The sequence below is a fragment of the Copidosoma floridanum genome, unplaced genomic scaffold (assembly GCF_036245765.1).
Source record: "Copidosoma floridanum isolate Cflo_tuat_1 unplaced genomic scaffold, Cflo_Japanese_pri ptg000013l, whole genome shotgun sequence".
NCBI lineage: Eukaryota > Metazoa > Arthropoda > Insecta > Hymenoptera > Encyrtidae > Copidosoma > Copidosoma floridanum.
Genome location: NW_028321890.1, coordinates 20,479,571 through 20,496,007, shown reverse-complemented (window position 1 = coordinate 20,496,007; position 16,437 = coordinate 20,479,571). Strand labels below are relative to the sequence as shown.

General features: G+C 33.6%; 2 protein-coding genes across 2 annotated transcripts; both read right to left on the bottom strand.

Moving 5' to 3' along the window:
* Nucleotides 1-1,349: 1,349 nt before the first annotated feature.
* LOC149374953 (ornithine decarboxylase 2-like) lies at nucleotides 1,350-3,980 on the bottom strand. Its single transcript, XM_089590934.1, has 4 exons — nucleotides 3,567-3,980; nucleotides 3,111-3,187; nucleotides 2,858-3,030; nucleotides 1,350-1,893 (listed from the first exon to the last, which is right to left on the bottom strand). The coding sequence occupies exons 1-4, from the start codon at nucleotides 3,760-3,762 to the stop codon at nucleotides 1,398-1,400; spliced, it is 942 nt and encodes a 313-aa protein (XP_089447060.1). The 5' UTR covers nucleotides 3,763-3,980; the 3' UTR covers nucleotides 1,350-1,397.
* A 1,359-nt stretch (nucleotides 3,981-5,339) lies between these two features.
* LOC106638419 (ornithine decarboxylase 2-like) lies at nucleotides 5,340-15,781 on the bottom strand. The gene is made up of 8 exons (XM_089590927.1): nucleotides 15,368-15,781; nucleotides 14,913-14,989; nucleotides 14,660-14,832; nucleotides 13,314-13,614; nucleotides 10,148-10,390; nucleotides 8,232-8,443; nucleotides 6,023-6,145; nucleotides 5,340-5,648 (listed from the first exon to the last, which is right to left on the bottom strand). Exons 1-8 carry the CDS (start codon nucleotides 15,561-15,563, stop codon nucleotides 5,633-5,635), a joined length of 1,341 nt encoding a protein of 446 aa, XP_089447053.1. The 5' UTR covers nucleotides 15,564-15,781; the 3' UTR covers nucleotides 5,340-5,632.
* Nucleotides 15,782-16,437: the final 656 nt, after the last annotated feature.

Sequence of the window (16,437 nt, the reverse complement as noted above, 5' to 3'; positions counted from 1 at the left end):
CTAATAAAGTCCGCATTAATTGACGACGTGTCCGCTAACCAATTGATGCGTCACCTGGAGCTAGACACGTGATTACACATGACGTTTGAATATTTTTGACAGAAAAGGAAAAAAAAAATGATATTCAGGTATGCAAAATGATCAGGAAGACAAATAAAGTGGCATTGATTGGGAATTTTGTACCAACACTTAATGTGTCTTATGATTTGCATATTACCAGTTTAGCTATTCTCAAGCATTAATTAGTTTCGGTTTCGAAATAAGTTTTAATTTTATTTGTTAGTTAATAAAATCGTACAAAACGGTAATAATATCGTGACAAAACTGCTAGTTTTTATGTTTATGACAAGTATACATAGAAGGAAATTCACGTTGTGGCTAAAAGCAATTATGTTTTATGAAAAAATACAATTATTATTACTTACCATTTCCAACGTATTTAAAAAAAACTTCTTTGCTTATTATTTTGTTAGTCTATTAAAATATAAAAGTATGTTTAATTTACATTAGTTGCCTTAAGTAATTAGTGATTTAATTATAGGTATTATTTTATTAATATAATTACGTTTTTGTATTATTCAACTAACTTAATATAGCAATAATTAATCAGTTTAAAACTCTTAGTAAATTATTAAATGTTATTCAACGAATTCTAAAATTTTGTCAATAATAACTGTTTTTAAATTAAGTATTAGTTCAAACATAGGTTTAACATTTAAAATAAAAACTGTGGAATTAAACGCTAAATTAACTATTTCGTTAATTTATTTATAGATTTTTTTCTTTTATATTGATATAATAATATTTTTTTATTTATATGGTTACATTTTTGTATTATTCAATTGAGTTAGTTGGATTATATTTAATCAATTTGGTTAGTGAATTATAAAATATTAGTAAAGAAATTTTGAAATTAAGTATTAGTTTAAACTTAGATTCTACATTTAAAATAAATACCATTTAATTACGAATAATTTTATTAATTCATTTATTTTATTTTTTTTTTTTTATTAACATTATTAGAATACTAAAATTATTTTATTGTCACAAACAGCAAAGAGTACCAAAATACTTTAATCGATACTACACAAACTTTTGTTTAGCAATTCCTATACGCTCTAAATCACTTTGTCTACAGTTTAACATCCCTTAAGACCACAATTGTCTTAATAAATGATTAATCGTTCTCTAATCGATAAACAATTTTTTTTTCTCGCAGAAGAGGAAAATCCCGAGAAAGAAACACTTGCTCAAGTGTGGAAGAAGAGGAAAAATCTGATTTATCTGAAAGCCAAGACTCCTCGCGATATAAGATGGGCAAAAATAACTATACAGGCGAAAAAAAAAAAAAAGCAGAGCGAAACGATAAAAGGAATTTCGGGAAGGGGAGAGAAAAACTACGGGCGCCACGGGAGGGCCATGGTGCTCCTGTAGGTGGTGGTGACGGTGCGCCGACTGGTGGAGGAGGTGGTCCTGCGGTAGCGCCAGTTGGTGCGGTAGTGCTCGGGGAACCAGAAAATGAGGTGCCGGTACTCGAAGAGCAGGTCCCGGAGGAGGAAGACGCGGCGGAGGGTCTTGAAGTGGGAATATACCTCGTCGAGGACAAAGTCGGCCTCTCCGGGGACGCCGCCGCCGATGTCGATCAGCTGGACGTTGTAGAAGCCGTAATCGCGGGCTGTGTCGATGAGGCCCTTGCACAGCCCGATGCCGCGGCTGAGGGCGAGGACTTCGCCGCAGGGGCTGCCCACGTGGAAGCTGAAGCCGTGGAGGTCCAGGCCGAGGTCCCGGCAGCCGCGGATCAGGAGCTTGGCCTCCTCGTCTGGATCACAGCCGAACTTTGCGCCGAGGTAGGCGTCAGATACCAATGCGTCGCACCGAAAACGGATTATTACCCTACGGGCAGGTAACAGGCATACAAGAGTTGAACTTTTTTTAGAGTTTTTATTTTAAGGTACTGAAAGGGAGATGGACAAAATTCTTAAATTAAATAAAAGAAAATTTATATTCAACATTTAATTACATTATTTGTATGTTGGTATTTTAAAAACCAGTGGTGTAAAGTTTATTGAGCTGCTAGGTTACAACATGTAAAATCGACTAAAAATTTTACTTCATACGTTTAAACTGTTTGTACAAAAACGATTGCTATAACGTTTACTCCATTTATCTGATTAAAACCAAAAAAATTGGTATTTTTATCAATAGATCTTCTTAAATATTTCTTATCCTATAGTAGTAACATTATATTAGATTAGATAAAAATTATGTCTGAAAATGTATTTTCCCGTCATAACATACTTGATGTGAGTAAACAATAAAACGATTGATTTTTTATCTGGCAATTGCTAACATTTGTATACGTAAAAGGCACATATCAAACGTCAATTTAAAATACAATATTCATCAAAAAACAATAGCAACTCCTCGATATCTTACGTAATCGATATTAAATCACCTTTAGCAAAAATAATTAATTTGTCTTTGTATAAGAGCTATAGCTGTGCATTTCCAAATACACGATTCCATTTTTTGATAAATAATCGGTTCGACACGTGATTGAATGTATAACTTTTTTTCATACGAGTACTTCCATATTTAAACGAAAGAGTGATAACTTGATCTTAGATACTATCTACCTCATTTAAAGCGATCTTGTATATAAATCTAAATGATTTTTTAATGACCTTTTGCATCAAATTCCTAAAGACGACGCGTTTTCCTAAGTGTGATCGATTATTCAAGAAAAATTTTTTTTCCAGAGAAGCCTATCAATTTGATGTTTCATCCAGTTCTACCAAATTTATTTTGTCAAAAAATGACAAAACGAAGGAAATAAAAAAAAAAATCATCCACTTACTTGGCTTCCGGGTAAAACTCCTTGATTTTCCTCAGCTCCCACATGCTGTCGACTGTCATTTTCGAGACGCCAACCTTCTGGGCGTACCTGATCTGGCAGGGGGTTTTTATGGGGTTAGCGAAGATTATCCTATCGGCTGGTACCCCGTACGCCATGACTTGCACTATTTCTTGCTGCAAATGGACAATTGCCCTGTTAATCCATGCATTTGCTAATTTTTAAATGCAATTGTTTGGTAAGAGGTTTTTGGTACCTTGGAGGCGCAGTCGAAGCTCGCGCCCAACGCGGCCAGTGTTTTTATCACTGTTGGGTTCGGGTTGCACTTCACAGCTGAAATCAGAGTTTTTTATTAGTTCCTTTGTGTCACTGAGCCGAGAACAGCCAAAATATTATTATAGTACTGAGACGCAACCGTTTAAAGAAAATTATAAAAAATTTTTATTATAAGCGCAATCCACTAATTTTTGAAAAAGTAACTTGGAGGGCAAACAATTTTTTTTTTTTTTTTTCCTAGTAAAAAACTGTCCATCAGTGGTTCGTGTGAAGCTATTTTGAGAGCTAGTAGTGACACCTTAAATTTAAAAAAATGTTATTTTATTCACTACTCAAGAAGAAATATTTATTTTCAAAGGAATGATTTCCATCCGAAACTCGACAGCGAATGACCAACACTTGAAAATGCAAAAACCAAACAAAAATATAAATATACCGTAGTGAGGGACGACTCGAGGAATTTTGTCGGTCCAGAGCCTGTGTTTGCGCACGACTTCCCCGACGTCGAACATATGAAAGGGATCCTCGAGGTTCTCGATCGCTATGATCTTCCTGATGATTTCGAGGTCACTGAGCTTGTCGTCGAAGATGCGCACCTCGTCAAAGTCGTAGGGCAATAGTGACAGCGTCATTTTTACCGGTTGGTCAGATTTACCAGGCCAACAACACACGAGTTATCCCTTTTTGTTACCGATTTTTTCGACGCCGACCAAACAACCTGATCACCAAAATGCGTTGGCCGGGAATTTTCGAAGCTTTGCAGTGAACACCAACAACAATGAAAACAACAAAGCTTTGCGGAGCTATAAAAGTGCGGGTAATGTCTATATGTGTTGGCGCGCGATTTTAAGTCACGGTACGAATTGCACCTGAGCGCATCGGCACCTCAGACTTTATAGCGACGCGACCACGCGTTTCCCTCCTGTTCGGCTCAGCTTCTCCGTCTCTTTCTGTCACTCTTTGGTTGCATCCGAGCGTCGTATGAGATAAGGCGAGTATAGTTTGTCGCTTCTTTTTTTGCCGTCGCGTAACTCACTATTTGGGTAGGGCAGGAGATCTTTAATGAGGTGGTCATTTTTCGATACACATGCCCAATTTGGGGATTGACGATTTTTGGAAGTTCCAAGGAACGCGTGGGTTTCGCGCACGTGCGATCATTTTTCTTGCGGTTGGATCATGCAAGTGATGACTAATACATTTCGAGCGCCTGAACACAAACGAAATGGATGTATCGAGGGGTGCTTGAAGATACTGTAGTTTTATAGAGCTTTGTAATGGGGAGAGCAGACTGTTGAGAATTGTCTTGAATTGTTGATCAAGGGAAATTATGTTCAAGTTAAAAAATCCATTGATATATTCTTTTGAGTAAAAAAATTATTTCAGCATTTTTTACTTATAAAAATGTACAGATGTGGCACAAAAAAAAAAATTTTTTTCTTTAATGGTTACAACTCTCTGTACTTGTACGCCTTTTTTTTTTTTTTTTCATAAATATCTTGAAAATACCGATTTTAAACTATGCTGTATGATTTTAACGTAATAGTTGATGCTTATTAGATTTTGTAAAAAATTTATTTGGTTTTGTTCGTAGTTACCCAAAATACTTTGTTTTTGTATTTTTGCACGAAGTATCACATTTAGTAACGTGATTTTATAAAGTTTATAGTAAAATCATATAAAAATTACGTTACGGTTTAGTTAAAATAAATTTTTGAGGCAAGTTATACAGTTACTCAGTGAATAATTTTATTCCCATAATTATTAAGATATCAGTAGAAAGTATCGATTCTGTTACTATTTCTGTTTTTAAGATTGTGTAATTTAAACACTTACAGTATCTTAGAGGGAGTGTTTTATAGCATACGAGTCACAATAAAAATTCAATTATATTAATGAAATTGTTTAACAATTTTAAGAGTAATGTCTAACAATATTCATAAACTTTAGAAATTACTTATCAAAGGTTCTGGAGGATTATTATAGTCTCCTATCTTGCGTTGCTTTCAGGTACTTCTATAACAACATACCTATGTCAAGTACACACTGCCGAAGAACACATAAACCTTGAAAGTTATAGCGAAACATTGGATTTTTTTTCCTCGTTATTTTTATAAATGTAATATTTTCTTCTTGACAACTGTCAATGCATCTCGATTTGGAAGAGGAATGGACATGGCCAGGAGCAATGAATAACAAGATTTTGTACAAATCGCTTTTAAAATATTTTTTTTTTACTTAACGTAAATTTCTTACATCAAATCAAATGTTTAGACTTTTTTTTTTAGCCTAACAATATACATAATAATAAGTCTAATAATGTAGGAATAAAGTTAATAGCCGTGGTTTTGCCGTATCGCTGCATCGTATCACATATCAGATGTAGAGTACTCGAACGCGTGTCAGTAGTAGGTAGGTGGGCAGTATAGAAAATATATGTATAAATTGATAGTAAAATTAGGTGGACTTGGAACTACAATGTTGAGAAGTGCACCATCATAGAGGCTACATGCTGCAATTTCTGGAAACAATAAACGAAAATAAATATTTACCTTATTTTTTTACTACTGATAGAGACAAAAATAACATTTACTGTGCTAAAATGACAGTTTAGTCACATCTAGGATCATTTTACTTTTGGTGACCTAATTTTTACCATTCTGGACATTTATTTATATTGTACAAACAGTAAAAAGTCTCCAGACAACTAAACAGTACCACATTACCATTCTAGCACATGAAGTTTTTTTCTCTCAGTATTGATTAGATTTTGAAATGTTATAGTATGAGATGAATTAAAGTAATTGATTGGTAATTGTTGTATGTACAATACATACAGTTGTAGAAATGAGGATATAAATGGATTTGAATGATACAACAAGTGCCATCACTTACGACTTGTTGCTCCGTAGTTCGCTGGCTTCGTCGCTATCCGACTTGTGATGATCGCTAGCCTCATCGTCGATTTCTCTCACTATCACTTGATTGTTTTTACTGATCTCTGACATAAAATCATCCCTGCCAACACCAAAAAAAAAAAAAAAAAAAATCATTGTTACTTCTAGTTAAAATTTTTTGAGTTTAGGTTTCATGGTCAGTAAGCTAGCTTATAGTAGAATACTTATTAGAGCACTGTCAGTAGAAGGTCGTATTACGTGTCTCAGAGGACTGATAAATAAACATAAAATAATAGTTAAAATAAAAGAAGATGAAAAAATTAATCTTGAAGTTTTTAAGATTCATGATGTCGTAACATAAATATTTTTAACTCCAATACTTTCATCCTCACAGTTTAGGATGCTCATAGTAATATAGTAAACAAATATTTTCAATGAAAAATGTTAAAATATTTATAAAAAATGTTTTGATACAAGTTTACGTAAACGACCATTAATTTACAATCGTAAATGATTAACCAAATAAAATTATGTTCAAATTCCCCTACCAATCCCCACCGCTTCACGCATATTCATGTCTTTGACATTTCCTTTAGATAGATCTTTCACCTTAATAATATGTAATAATCCATTTAATTGTCATAAAAATGTACTCAAAATAACAATAATATTTTTCACACCACCCGCGAGTCAAACATATGGACTTAATACATAGTAATAGAAAATAACTAATTATTATCAGTAGTTTATTCATTTATTTATTTATTATTGTTATCATTATTATTATTATTATTATTATTATTGTTATCGTTATTATTATTATTATTATTATTATTTTCATTATTACTATTATTATTATCATTAAGTATTTCATGTTTTCCCAATGTAACTTTTTTTTCTTTTTTTATTGCTTTTACTGCTTTAAAAAAGATAATGAACTTTAACTGTGAAATTTCTAACATCTCTCGTAAGAGCCTATGTTAAAAGATAAATGAGGCTTTGATTTTTTTTTAAAACAAATTGTGAATCGACGTCTCTGACACCTTATTATAAAAATTTCACGTAGTAAAATTAAAAATTTTATTATATTAGCCTTATATTATTATTTAAAAAATATAATATAGTTGTAATGAAATAGTTTTTTTTTAATTTATTAAATTTTTTATATTAATTTTTTTTATTGTGATTATTCTGTTTCTTGATTTTGTTTCAAGTTTTTTGATATAAAACTATATTATACGTGTTTAGAAATAATACTAACATAGTGCAGGATCAAAAATTGAATCAAAAAACATTTTTTCTGTAATGTATTTTAAAATTCGGAAGAATTGAAAATTTAGAAAAAAAAAAAAAAAAAAAAACATTAATAACCACATTGAAAAAGCAATAAAATTTTTCCTGACTATGGTACAAAATTTTCTAAAAAAAATCATTAAGAAGACAACAGATTTTACGAAAAAGTAAACAGAAAAATTTATAACTTAGTATTAGGCAGTTAAAATATATTAAAATCATTTTAATAAAAGCTTATTTTATACATTTCAGATCATAAATATAATTTAAATTTTCAAACTTGTATTTTTTTACTCGCTATTTTAATAAAATATTTTTAATATCTAATGAAAAAATTGTATCTTCATTTAATAGAATATAGCTATAATATCACATAATTTTTAAAAATTATTTAATAATTAAAAAATTGTTTTTTTAGTATTGTGAGTTAATGCAAAAGCATTATACTTTTAGGGGGTTAGCAAGGGGAACGAGCAAAGTGGTGGAATCCAGCCAGTATACATATAAATTCATATTTTTTTCTATTCCTACAACAATTTATAAATAAATAATACAGTGCAATTTCATAAAGCTCATGCTACAATATTAAACCCTAAGGGCCAGATTTGTATTATTTATTAGGAAAATTTTAATATCGTTCCTTTTTGTAAGGAGTTAAAATATATTTTTTATCTTGATAAGCTACAAACTGTACAACTCTCAATAACGACCTGTAAACTGCATTTTTTTCCTTTAAAATCTGAATTGAATTTTTTCCGTAAGATTAATGCAATCAATATGACTAAAAAAAATTATAAAAAATTTTTTTTTCAGCTTGATTCACTTTACATTATTAATTGTCAATGCAACTACTTACACTACATCATATTATATTATAATAAAATGTTGTCAAAAGAAGTAATAAGCTCATTTACCAGTTACTTCTTCGCATAACAGGAAAGATGATGGGCACACCAAAGCCGTTGAAATTAGTTCCAAGACAGGTCGAGTATGCGCCCATGTCTTTCCAGTAGAGCCAATCGCCAAGTTGGTACTCTGGCATCATCACGTTTTTAACTATACAGTCGAACGAGTCACAGGTTGGGCCCCACAAAGTCGACAAGTGCTTGTCCTGGGTCTCGCGACTCTAAAGGTTAAACAATAGATAAGTGTTGAACATACATTCGATCTTGTATGATTTTTAAGGGGTTATGATATTTGGTCGGAAAAGCTAAAATCTACCTTATCGATTAGGTATCTTTTTTAGTTACATAAGTTTTTGTTGTTAATATGCCTCTTAGTAAAGTTTGGAAAAAGCTGTATCTATCTTAATGACATGCTGAGATGATTGTCTACCAGAAATGAGAATTAAAATATTCCATTTCGGTAGGGATGATATTTTTATAGGTTATCATCAAAATATGATCTCGAATCTTTGCTTATCGACGGTGGACTAAAAAAGCTTTGAATCAGAAATCAGAATACTTTAAGCTTAGCCCCTCACGTGTAAGTATGTAAATGCATGTGTCAACCTATTGCACATGAGGCATATGATTATGCGTATGCTTTACGTGTATAATATATATGTATAGAGGGGGGGCTACATGATGGCTCTGTCGGTAGCGTGTCTGCCTACAGATCTTGATGGCCGGGGTTCAAATCCCACTCTGGACAAAAATTTCATCAATGAATGAGGTTTTTTTCTGGATGGGATTTGTACTTCAATAAACCTACCGATCTATCTACCGTTTCCCCCTACTGTTATTATACCCAACGTATGGCTAAATACACTTTATAGTGTCAAAATAGCCATGTCTGAGCCCTTAAGGGGCGATGATGAATATAAAAAAAAAAAAAATATGTATAGAGGGTTCAAAGCTCTTGTGACTTCAAAGAAATCCTTGAGCTGTTTGCGATGGTATTAAGCTTGTCAACGCTTCCTCGGCCACCACATCCCCTCTGCCGTTTGCTTTGACGCGCAAAGCGAACAGTTTATTGAGAAATGAGAGCCTTTGTTTAGTTTTATCGATAGTCATGGCTTTTCCATCTCGCCTCTGACTCACCCCATTTTTTTTCTCTGATTACTTTCTTTGAAATTGAATCATATTGCTTCGAAATTGGAGTTTTGCGTAATTGAACGATATGTAAGTTATATTGATATGTATGGCAAAAAGTTTGCTTACACACGACGACATGAGAAAATACGTTTTTATTATAGTGTCAGACTGAAAATGGACAGACTAAAATGCTGGTGTTAAAAAGTTTGGAGGTGAAACTGATTTTTTTCTTACTGGATATCAGTTTCATTGTAAGAGAAGGCCGGTTGGACAAGTAGTACACAATATTTATGCCTGTCAATAAAAATAATTAAAAATATTGTAACGATACTTTATAAATATCTGTAATACTTTTTTTGTTTCGTTTATATGTTAATGTGTAAAAGATGGTTATATTTGCAAAGAAAGTCAATAAATTATGGTACCATCTGGTATTAATGGTTACTTACATGAATCATCTAATTATCTTGTACAAATTAATAATTTGTCAGTAGATATATTGGTAAGAATAATGTTATATATTACATATTTTTTATTTGTACAAAAATAATCAACGATCGGTATCATTAATTATTAAAAAATTTCAAGATCTACTAGAGGAAATACCCTCATGTACTTAGTTTGCAATGAAATAATTGTAATTTTTTATACAAAAATGTACTTGATGGATCTAATGAAAATTTTTTATGAGAATTTCCGACTTGAGATGCTAGTGGACAATGGACGAAAAACCGCAATATTACACGCACTTTTCGTGTAAACATATAAATATTGGCCCTCACTCGTGTACTCACCTCATCGACAGCTTGGGGTACTCGCGATTTTAACTGCAGCAGCTCCTCGATAAAAGAGCCATAGACGCCGTCGTTGACGTAATACATATTATGCTCGAAGCCGTTCTTGTCTACGGTCGTCTTTTTCCCGTGGAGGTAAGCGACTGCGGTGAAGGCCGAGGTCACGTAATAGCGTCCCGGCTCGCTGATCACTCGGATCGACGGGTCCACGTCCTCCAGGGCCTCGTTTATCACGTCTGCGAACTGCGAGCGATTTTTGCGGGATTTTTGCAAAGCGTTAGTATTGCCATGTGCTTTTCGATTAATCCGTTAGAGTCGTGATAGTTATTGCCATAATTGTTATTTTAATTATTATTATGATTCTTAGTGCACACTGAGAGAAAAAAAGAATGACTGTGCTAGAATGGTAATCTGGTAATGTTCGGTCGTCTTGAGACTTTTTACTATTTAAACAATAACTTTTAATGTTTAGAACAGTAATTTTTGTTGTAAGTACAGTGATTTTTACTGTTTGTAAATTAGGAATTACTGTCCAGGATGGTAAAAATTAGGTCACCAATAGTAAAAAGTCACTAGAGGGTGCAATGACACCAGATTAGTATATGAGTATTGCCCATTACTGCACGCTAATTAATCTTAATTAATTGTGCTGTGTGTGGTTGCGTGAGTTGCTGGCCGTTATTACCATTATCTTTACGGTTGTCATTGTAATTATTACTATGACTATTATTATTATTATTATTATTATTATTATTATTATTATTATTATTATTATTATTATTATTATTATTATTATTATTGTAATTTTTGTTAGAGCGAGATTATGGTGCGTGGAAGCAAGGACGTACTACAAAGTATATCAAAGTCTAGAATGAGATACGTGTATGTTAGATACAGTGCGTAGGTAAATGCCTAGTTGGGGTGTAATTCTGCGTGACATCAGCATATTATGACATATAATAACTATTACCTGCTCTTAGTGTTTCACCAACTTTGGATTTTGGTTCAAAATGTAACTTATGCTCGTTCTGAATTAAGATTTTAGCTAAAGCTGGCTTATCAAGATTTACAGGGCTCAAGAATCGGATGTGAAGTTGTGAAAATAGTCGATTTACGTGTCTGCATAAGTAGTGGTTCTACTTTTTGTTCTGGTGCGAAATACAAAAATAGTAATAGTTATATAAATTATGATAACATTAACAACATTGATTTATGATAGTAACAGTAATTAAAAAAATGACAATAACAGTAGTGATGACGATAATAATGAACATCGAATAAAATCAATAATCTATTGTTTAACTTGGTTTTTTGGTCAATAAAAAAAAAGTTTTTACGACTAATATTTCCATACCATGAAATAGGATTTTTTCGACAAAATATGGTTTAATACTCTTCTAATTTAATAATACTTAACAGTAAGTATAATAATAATTATTGTAATGTATTAAAAAAAATTTTACAAGAAAATAAATGGGATGTAAATTGCAATAATAATTTTCATTATTCTCGTGTGGATGGAAACCCCCTTTATTTTATCTGGATCATTTATGGCGGTGCAAGACTTCCAATTTAATCTTATCCGTTCGAACAATCACATACAACGAAAGTTACTTCTAGTACTATTACTTATTTTTACTTTAGTTTGATGTATTTCTGCCAAAAATGAGTTATAAAAAGCAATTTTTTTCATAAGATGTAAAAAAAAAATGTTTAAGTATGTGCCATAAATTTAATTGCACCGTTATTCAACAAACCTTTTTTTCTTACCCAACATCGGAGACCGATTTGATTATGTATAAAAAGATGATAATACAGAAATTAATTTTAATCGCACTACAAATTATGTCTAGACTAAAATTAGTTGTCGTGTCTATTAACTTATCGATGTGAGAACTGGAGCTTGAAACTTCATTACACAACACGATTAAATATTTTTGATAGAAATAGAAGAAGATTATTTCTAGGAGGGCAAAATTATTAGGAATTTTAATCAAGTGGCGTTGATTGTGGAGTTTGCGTACAAACACTCAACGTGTTTTCTGATAAAGATATTGCCAATTTAGCTATTTCGATGCATTACGTTCGTTTCATATTCAAGGTAAGTTATAATTTTGTTTTTAAATGATAAAGTTGAATGACAAAACAACTAATTACTTTTTATGTTTATGACGTGCACGAACACATTTGCATAGAAGGAAATTCACATTTTGGATAACGGCAATTTTGTTTCATGAAATAAAGTTTTTAACACTTACCGATTCAAACGTGTTCAAGGATAAAATTTAATTTGTTAATTATTAACTTGCTAGTCAATTTGGATCATGAGGAATTTTTATTTAATTTTATTGTATTAAGTATATATTGATATAAAATTTTTTTTTTTTTAAATGGTTACGTTTTTGTATTATTCAATTGAGTTAGTTGGATTATATTTAATCAGTTTGGTTAGTGAATTATAAAATATTAGTAAAGAAATTTTGAAATTAAGTATTAGTTTAAACTTAGATTCTACATTTAAAATAAATACCATTTAATTACGAATAATTTTATTAATTCATTTATTTTATTTTTTTTTTTTTTATTAACATTATTAGAATACTAAAATTTTTTTATTGTCACAAACAGCAAAGAGTACCAAAATACTTTATTCGATACTACACAAACTTTTGTTTAGCAATTCCTATACACTCTAAATCACTTTGTCTACAGTTTAACATCCCTTAAGACCACAATTGTCTTAATAAATGGTTAATCGTTCTCTAATCGATAAACAATTTTTTTTTCTCGCAGAGGAGGAAAATCCCGAGAAAGAAACACTTGCTCAAGCGTGGAAGAAGAGGAAAAATCTGATTTATCTAAAAGCCAAGACTCCTCGCGATATAAGATGGGCAAAAATAACTATACAGGCGAAAAAAAAAAAAAAGCAGAGCGAAACGATAAAAGGAATTTCGGGAAGGGGAGAGAAAAACTACGGGCGCCACGGGAGGGCCATGGTGCTCCTGTAGGTGGTGGTGACGGTGCGCCGACTGGTGGAGGAGGTGGTCCTGCGGTAGCGCCAGTTGGTGCGGTAGTGCTCGGGGAACCAGAAAATGAGGTGCCGGTACTCGAAGAGCAGGTCCCGGAGGAGGAAGACGCGGCGGAGGGTCTTGAAGTGGGAATATACCTCGTCGAGGACAAAGTCGGCCTCTCCGGGGACGCCGCCGCCGATGTCGATCAGCTGGACGTTGTAGAAGCCGTAGTCGCGGGCTGTGTCGATGAGGCCCTTGCACAGCCCGATGCCGCGGCTGAGGGCGAGGACTTCGCCGCAGGGGCTGCCCACGTGGAAGCTGAAGCCGTGGAGGTCCAGGCCGAGGTCCCGGCAGCCGCGGATCAGGAGCTTGGCCTCCTCGTCTGGATCACAGCCGAACTTTGCGCCGAGGTAGGCGTCAGATACCAATGCGTCGCACCGAAAACGGATTATTACCCTACGGGCAGGTAACAGGCATACAAGAGTTGAACTTTTTTCAGAGTTTTTATTTTAAGGTACTGAACAGAAAACAAAAAAATGAGATATGATCACGACGATAGCAAAACCCCGTCATTCCTAGCACACTTTTTGTCGTGTTTTTACCTGATACGTAATATTAAGGGGTACATTGTGTATAGAATATTGTTACTCAATGAACTAATTTTCTAAGTTTTATGTTTTTCTGGCAACAACCATATACTTATACGATAACAATTGCTGTACAGTATTTAATTTATTCAATAAAACGAAAGAAAATGTAATACTTCTTATCACTTATGCGGTATGCAGCGAGAGTTAGAGATCATATCAAAACGTGTCATGTCAACAGACAACGTTATTTTAGTTTTTTCGTCAACACAAATATTGAATCAGTTTACAATTGAAGTAATGCCCTCTTCTTTTTGTAAAATGCCTACTGGACATGGAAAATCACATCAATATTTTTTCAACCACACACATTGTGATTTGTATAAGCTCTATTAAACGAGTATATTACGAGTAGATTTGTATAAACTCTATTATTAGACAATGGAAACAACTTTTGTCATCATTTTCAAAAAAACATCTAATCACGCCATAAATATTTAACACTGGTAGAAATAGCAACGAAGAAACGTACGTCAGAAATAAAGTATTCTAATTTTACGTGACTGTCCACTACTTTCTTTATCAATTGGTAGATCCTCTTAAATTTTTGTTATTCCACAGAAATGATATGTTAGATAAGATATCAATTAGGTCTGAAAACGTACTTTCCCCTCAAAAGATATGTAATGTCCAAGAATAAAAAAGACGATCGATTTCTTATCTCGCGATCATTACCATACGTACATCTAAAGTTATCATTAAATATAATAGTTATCAAAAAACAACAGCAACTTCTAGCAAAAAATTTTTTTTTCTATGATTTCCACCAATTTGATGTTTCATTCAGTTTTACCAAATTTATTTCGTCAAAAAATGACAAAACGAAGAAAATAAAAAAAAAATCATCCACTTACTTGGCTTCCGGGTAAAACTCCTTGATTTTCCTCAGCTCCCACATGCTGTCGACGGTCATTTTCGAGACGCCGACCTTCTGGGCGTACCTGATCTGGCAGGGGGTTTTTATGGGGTTAGCGAAGATTATCCTATCAGCTGGTACCCCGTACGCCATGACTTGCACTATTTCTTGCTGCAAATAGACAATTGCCCTGTTAATTCATGCATTTGCTAATTTTTAAATGCAATTGTTTGGTAAGAGGTTTTTGGTACCTTGGAGGCGCAGTCGAAGCTCGCGCCCAACGCGGCCAGTGTTTTTATCACTGTTGGGTTCGGGTTGCACTTCACAGCTGAAATCAGAGTTTTTTATTAGTTCCTTTGTGTCACTGAGCCGAGAACAGCCAAAATATTATTATAGTACTGAGACGCAACCGTTTAAAGAAAATTATAAAAAAATTTTATTATAAGCGCAATCCACTAATTTTTGAAAAAGTAACTTGGAGGGCAAACAATTTTTTTTTTTTTTTCTAGTAAAAAACTGTCCATCAGTGGTTCGTGTGAAGCTATTTTGAGAGCTAGTAGTGACAGCTTAAATTTAAAAAAATGTTATTTTATTCACTACTCAAGAAGAAATATTTTTTTTCAAAGAAATGATTTCCATCCGAAACTCGACAGCGAATGACCAACACTTGAAAATGCAAAAACCAAACAAAAATATACTTGTGTACCGTAGTGAGGGACGACTCGAGGAATTTTGTCGGTCCAGAGCCTGTGTTTGCGCACGACTTCCCCGACGTCGAACATATGAAAGGGATCCTCGAGGTTCTCGATCGCTATGATCTTCCTGATGATTTCGAGGTCACTGAGCTTGTCGTCGAAGATGCGCACCTCGTCAAAGTCGTAGGGCAATAGTGACAGCGTCATTTTTACCGGTTGGTCAGATTTACCAGGCCAACAACACACGAGTTATCCCTTTTTGTTACCGATTTTTTCGACGCCGACCAAACAACCTGATCACCAAAATGCGTTGGCCGGGAATTTTCGAAGCTTTGCAGTGAACACCAACAACAATGAAAACAACAAAGCTTTGCGGAGCTATAAAAGTGCGGGTAATGTCTATATGTGTTGGCGCGCGATTTTAAGTCACGGTACGAATTGCACCTGAGCGCATCGGCACCTCAGACTTTATAGCGACGCGACCACGCGTTTCCCTCCTGTTCGGCTCAGCTTCTCCGTCTCTTTCTGTCACTCTTTGGTTGCATCCGAGCGTCGTATGAGATAAGGCGAGTATAGTTTGTCGCTTCTTTTTTTGCCGTCGCGTAACTCACTATCTGGGTAGGGCAGGAGATCTTTAATGAGGTGGTCATTTTTCGATACACATGCCCAATTTGGGGATTGACGATTTTTGGAAGTTCCAAGGAACGCGTGGGTTTCACGCACGTGCGATCATTTTTCTTGCGGTTGGATCACGCAATTGGTCATTTACACAAATCTTAACGTCCAAACAAAAACGAAATCGAGATATCATTTAAACGCTAGAAAAGGTACCGTAAAGTTTTATTTTGAAAAGTTGTGCTTAGTACAACGTTAAAACATAAACGATAATTTTTCTTAAGTAAATATCCAATTTTCAGCAATTTGAACGTCACTGTATAAGAATGTACAGTTTTGGTGTACAAAAACTTACAAATTAAAACATTTTAACTTTTCAACTAAATTGTTCATAACTTGCTTCTGCCGTTTTGGTGGTATTTTATAATTAAATTTCTTGTTCAAAAGATTAAAACGCTTAAAGAAA